The sequence below is a fragment of the Labrus bergylta genome, chromosome 9, assembly GCF_963930695.1.
Source record: "Labrus bergylta chromosome 9, fLabBer1.1, whole genome shotgun sequence".
Lineage (NCBI taxonomy): Eukaryota > Metazoa > Chordata > Actinopteri > Labriformes > Labridae > Labrus > Labrus bergylta.
Window position 1 is genome coordinate 18,215,733 of NC_089203.1, and position 6,106 is coordinate 18,221,838.

The 6,106-nt window shown below is 38.8% G+C and overlaps 1 protein-coding gene across 1 annotated transcript; it reads left to right on the forward strand.

The window, feature by feature from the left end:
• Positions 1-2,115: 2,115 nt before the first annotated feature.
• On the forward strand, positions 2,116-5,151 carry p2ry4 (pyrimidinergic receptor P2Y4). Its single transcript, XM_020635753.3, has 2 exons — positions 2,116-2,874; positions 3,829-5,151. Exon 2 carries the CDS (start codon positions 3,877-3,879, stop codon positions 4,969-4,971), a length of 1,095 nt encoding a protein of 364 aa, XP_020491409.1. The 5' UTR covers positions 2,116-2,874; positions 3,829-3,876; the 3' UTR covers positions 4,972-5,151.
• The last annotated feature ends 955 nt before the right edge of the window (positions 5,152-6,106 follow it).

A 6,106-nucleotide genomic window follows, 5' to 3' on the forward strand; every position in this document is an offset into this window, starting at 1 on the left:
AGTAAGCGAGATAACACCATACATAGATATACAGATTGTTTTATATATTCATTGGAAAAGAGACTGCTCGTCCAATCATCTGGTATGTATTTTTTCTGAATGTTACAGCAAGTATATTTCTTGAGTGACCATTTCTTTTGCATCGCTTTGATTCATTATGATAACAATAGTTTACAGAGGTTCTTCTATAAAAGTGCATAACCAATATTCCCCCTACATCTGAGAAATATTACTTTTACAACCTATAACAACTAATTCTAGTAAGATTAAACCTTTTATGTGTGTTTACAGGTTGTCTAAAATGAAGACCAGGTCCATAAACAAACATGTGAGAGTTGTGTTTATCGGCTCAGTTAAATTATAGACCACAGCAGAAAGGGATTTGACAACTCTGCACTGCAAAATCTCCTCTGTTAACATCTGTGCTGCTGCTTGTAGCATTCTTTTGGGGTTGTTACTTATTAAAGCATGACCAAACACATCCCTCTTGTTGTCTGACAGCAGAGACAGCAGGTCAGTGACCACTGAGTCACTGCTTTACCCACTGAAGTGATATCATCACCTGCTGAGAATTTGGGCAATGTGAGCTTCAGGAAGGAAGGAAAAGGGTGGAAAGAATTTAATGTTTTCCTTTTAATACTCTTGTGTTGAATTGAAGAATTGAATGTGAGCTTCAAACAACATGGTTTTCTGCACCTACACATTTTAATAAGTGATAAGTGAGTATTTTTTTTTTTTTTTTTTTAGAATTGTGACTATTTAATATATTAAAGTTAAAATGTCCCACTCAGGCATATTTCAAGATCAAATAGCCCCCTTCAAATAATTATTAGTGTGTGCTGTGGCTGGCACAAAATGCCAAAAAATTGATGTAGACACACAATTGTGTAATTTCAAAGTTTAATATGTCTCCTTATACATAAAACATGTTTCTTAGTGTGTGCACTATAGATTTTGCATTTCAAAGTTACATGCTGGACCATAGTTGGCTTTTAAAAAAAGACAGTAAGTGTTTGCTAAGGTGTCATGGTCACACATGCATCATTCAGCACAGTGAATATTAAACATCTAAGTGAAGAATTAAAACATTTATTTTGAGAGGAAAGTGACTTAAAGACAAAATAAAAGAAAACAGTTTAACTACAGTTGACAAATGAATTCATGGTTTTTGGTTTGTTTGCAGGTGTTGTATAAACTGAAGCTGCTCTTTGAGTGGGCGTCTAATGAAGAATATGTTTGTCAGTCATCCACTCACATTCCAGGACTGAGCTAGTGAAACAAACACAAACAGACACTAACACACAAGAATACACATGTTGAGAATGGGTTGAAGGGGTCTGGTCTCTCTCCCTAAGTGAGATGTAATAGCAAGCTTTAATCTGTAAAAAAAAATACATCTCAAATCTGCAGTTAAGCCTTGGAAATAAGAAACACCATTACACCTGTGGATAATCTTTGCTTTACTCAGTATTTTTTTTAATCAACAAGAGGAGTTATATCAACTTTGCAGATCCACTTGTTACCAGAAAACTGAACTTTACAGGATTTCAACTCTGTGTACACAGATTTACGTCACATTTTTAACACTCCAATTGTAGATCATAAAAGAAGCCCTTCAAACGATCATGAACTTTGGGTGTTTGAGTTTGTTCGGTTTTCGGTAACTTATTAAGTGACAGCCTCATCCCACCTCATTTTTATAATCTGTCTCTGGCAACTGCATTGGTCATACTACATTTTATTCCTTTATGATCATACTTCATAATCCGACACCTTATCATGTGAACCTTACAGAAAAGCCGGAGATGGCAAACATCTCTGAGAAGGGGATGAGACATTCACAGCTGAGGAGAGCAAGTGTTGTGTTTTATTACTGTAAATACACACTACTGTAGCTACAGCTGTGCAAACATCAACTTACAGTATATGACAATTATGTATTGACTGCACTTAAGTCTTGTCACGGGACTGAGACACATGGTACCACTGATGGAGGGATGTAGTCACATTTTTACTAAATGCATAAAGTACATAAATATCACAATAGAGTGTTTCAAAACATCACTCCGGTGTGAAGTATTAACAGCAAAATGCCCTGTAGCCAACTTTCAAAAGTAACACTTCTAGTTGAGCAGTGTATACTGCTGCTTGTTTATGTGGGGTGTTAAAGTGTAAGCAGTATTTTCATGTTGTGGTCCAGATATTGCTGAGCCTTGCTAGTCTTTCTTTTTGTGGGAAAATGTACCGGTAGGGTATTGCAATAAAGTCGTGAGAAAATAACATATAACATTTAGAGGGATACATTTAATCTAGAGGAAATTATTTGAACAAATGTTGACTCAAATGAGAATCTTTGATATGCCGGACCTATTTATATCCAGACTTGGATCCATTAAATAAATAATAATTGTGTTAATCAGCAATCTTTTAGAAGTCGCCTGTGTAGCATAGCTGAGTGTTTTGGCTGCTCAAGTTTGTATTTCTAAACTTCACACGCCCCTCATTGAAAGTGACTACCACTGAAGACTTTTTAGACAGCAGTTTCGCCCACTCAGCACCCTGACTTCCCATTTCAGTACTATAGTTTTGAAGCCCATGGGCTGCTGTCCGTGTATCCTGGCACTCGGTGTTCTTGAAAAGGTTTGAAGCGGAGCCGACATGGACTCCAGCAGCACGACTTCCAAAACGCAGAAGCTTTTAGTGCGTATCTAATGTGAGCCGGCTGGAACAAGAAGACGGACGAACAAGAAGAAGAAGAGAGAGGAGCAACAGCGACTGGTCCTTAGCTCGAAAAGTTAAAAGTTTGTTGGTGAAATTAGACGAATTTTCTGAAGCACGACACGATAGCAACACTTGTTGAGGATCCTTGTTGGGGTGAGTAGCGAAACCTGGGCTCTTCTGTTAGACGAGCGGGTCCTATGTTCTTTAAAACGTGCAAGGCACGGCACGGCACGTTTATTTATATAGCACATTTCAACAACAAGGCAATTCAAAGTGTAAAACCTAATGTTGAGAAACAGTGGAGAAATGTGGTTTGAGAATTTATTTACAATTTAAACTATTAAACCTTAATAATAATAATAATAATAATAATAATAATTAAACTAAGTAAACAAACATTAGACATTCAAATCACCCCCTAGGGGGGGGGTCCTTACCCCCACTTTGGGAACCAGTGCTGTAGTGGGCTCAACTTGTGACACCTTGTTGCAGGCTATCTCACCATTTCACATGTCTGAAAAAGTTATCTAAAGTTTTACAATACATTTCTGTAAGGGCTATGTCGTTACACATTACCCCGTTGTAAGAAAGCAGTAAAATAGCTCCAGTTTAACCTCATACAACATTAAAGATGCTTAAAATGCAACTCACATTACAACCTCATTAAACCTATATCATAGTCATATGAAAGGGGGCATTCTTAATGAATGTACTTACTTTATGAAACTTTACTGTATATATTTATATATTTACAGTAAAGTAAATATACTGTAAATATATATATGTACTACAGAAAAAGTGCCTATAGAGTATTTTGACCTTTTTAACAAGGTTGTCAACTTTGACTCCCCAACCGTTTAATGTAAAACTAGCAACTTAGTGTTTAGTTACTGGTGGTGTGTTGCTGTTGTTTTACTGGTTTCTTACTATTTATTATAAATTGCCAGAAAAATAGTGTAATAATAGTGAAAAAAAAAAACACCAGTATTTTTTAGACCTAGATTAATATCCTCAAAGTTACAACCTCTGCTTTTTTTCAAATGTTTTAAATTAAATTACATGCGTATTTTATTTTGAAAGTAAAGTTGAATTGTTATTGTTTTGTAGGGTCAATCATCATCCTGCTTGACAGCGCTACACCGAAAAGTCATCACAATGGGAAGGTTATTCATCAGCCCGAGCACACCCAACAAGTCAATGGTGTTCACCTCCATCTTCAACTCCAGCTGTCGCTTCGATGAGGAGTTCAAATACATCCTGCTTCCAGTGTCCTACAGTCTGGTGTTTGTGGTCGGTTTCGTGCTCAACGCTGCAGCTCTGTGGCTCTTCCTGAAGATGCGTCCGTGGAACCCGACCACAGTGTTCATGTTCCACCTCGCCCTCACCGACTTCCTGTACGTCCTCTCGCTGCCCACTCTCATCTACTACTACGCCAACCGCAGTCACTGGCCCTTTGGGGTGGCTGCCTGCAAAGCTGTGCGATTCCTCTTCTATGCCAACCTTTACTGCAGCATCCTCTTCCTCACCTGCATCAGCGTGCACCGTTACCTAGGAATCTGCCACCCCATCAAGGCGCTGACCCTAGTCAAGTCCCGCCACGCCCATCTGGTGAGCGGCATGGTATGGGCAGTGGTGACCATCTGCTTGGTGCCCAACCTCATTTTTGTCACCACATCCAGGAGAGACAATGACACTCTCTGCCACGACACGACCAGCCAGGAGGCATTTGAGGAGTACGTGGACTACAGTTCAGTTGTCATGGTGCTCCTGTTTGGAGTCCCTTTCCTGGTCATCGTGTTGTGTTACTGCTTAATGGCTCGAGCCCTGTGTCGGCCCAGACAAGGAGTTTCCGCAGGCCAACGGGGTGCTGCCTCGCGTCAGAAATCCATCAAGCTCATCGTTGTTGTATTGGTGGTGTTTGCCGTGAGCTTTGTCCCGTTTCACATCACACGGACCATCTACTACACGTCCCGTGTATTAGATCTGAACTGTGAATTCCTCAACATTGTCAACTTTACATACAAGATCACCAGGCCACTGGCGAGCATCAACAGCTGCATTGATCCCATTCTGTATTTCTTGGCAGGGGATCACTACAGGTCAAAACTGATGTCTGCTCTAACTGGAAAAAGACAAACGACAAGCAGCCAAAGCCCCGAACAGGCACAAACACAACCAATCAATAACCACAACATCGCTCTGGTGTATAAAAACTCAGCTCTGAAAGACAGTGGAGAAATCCAGAGATAGTGTGAAATATGTATTGACAATTCCTACTCCAGGCTAAGCTAACTTTTACAATGTAGGAGGAGAACCAGCTGCTGTGATCTTCCTTTTTTTATTTTGCACTAAGAGATATGGAAGAGAATCTGATTACCACATTTTTTCAGTGTGTGATAGTACTCCATTAAACCTCTGTAATAACCCGTGTTTTGATTACACTCACTTTCTTGAGGTCGCTGTGTTTGACAGATGAAATTGAAGCAGTTTTTAACCTAAGAGTTTTTACTGTCAGGTGTTCCTCTTTGTTGAGAAAATGATTCCTTTCTAGTAGAAAAGTTTCCTGCTTGATTTTTTAAATAATGGGAACAGCAGCAGTGACAAAGGTGGTCACAGCTGCTCTAAAGTCCATTTTGAAAGATTCAGTTTGTGTGTGTAAGATAGTACAAGTACTGATCTAACGTTCATATAATAACAAATATGTCTGATTTACTGGCTGTTTCTGTCTCCAAAATTAGGCAATCCTTCCTGTTTTATCAACATTTTATGTGTTACCAAGAAACTGCAGCTCTTGACACCAGCTGTTTTTGTCCTTTACTTTTCACAGTTGTCTGTCTCTTGCTCCACTATGGAGCAACAACAGAGACGCTGATCTGGACGAGAGATATCATTTACAAACCGCCCATGCATCATTAGAAGAATAATGGATTTTCCTTTTCACTTCTTTACCTTTGGGATTGATACATGAAATCTAAAAGCTTGTTTGCTATCAGTACTCTAGGCTAAACTCCTTTATAGTTTTAGTCAGAGTAGGAAACTTTTACTTACTGTAATTCTACAGAGTAGGAAACTTTTACTTACTGTAATTCTACAGAGTAGGAAACTTTTACTTATGGTTTTTCTACAGAGCATCCGTCACTCTAGCCTTGTTTATAATGTTGATGTATGCAGCAGATGTTTTATACAGCTCTGTGTCATATGTTTTCTCATGATACTATATAAAAGTAGTATCTGTAAAGATGTTCTTTAAATAACAGATATTTATCATGCAGTGTGAATGTGAGAGTTACTGTGGATTACTGTGTGTCATGTATCATGTAGGCGATGAGTAAGAAATCACCGAAAGTACAATATTAACCAAACTCCTTCTATACATGTTTTATTT

What these genes read in the sequence shown, in the direction of transcription:
- p2ry4 (XM_020635753.3), top strand. Translation starts at nt 3,877, where the DNA reads ATGGGAAGGTTATTCATCAGCCCGAGCACACCCAACAAGTCAATGGTG.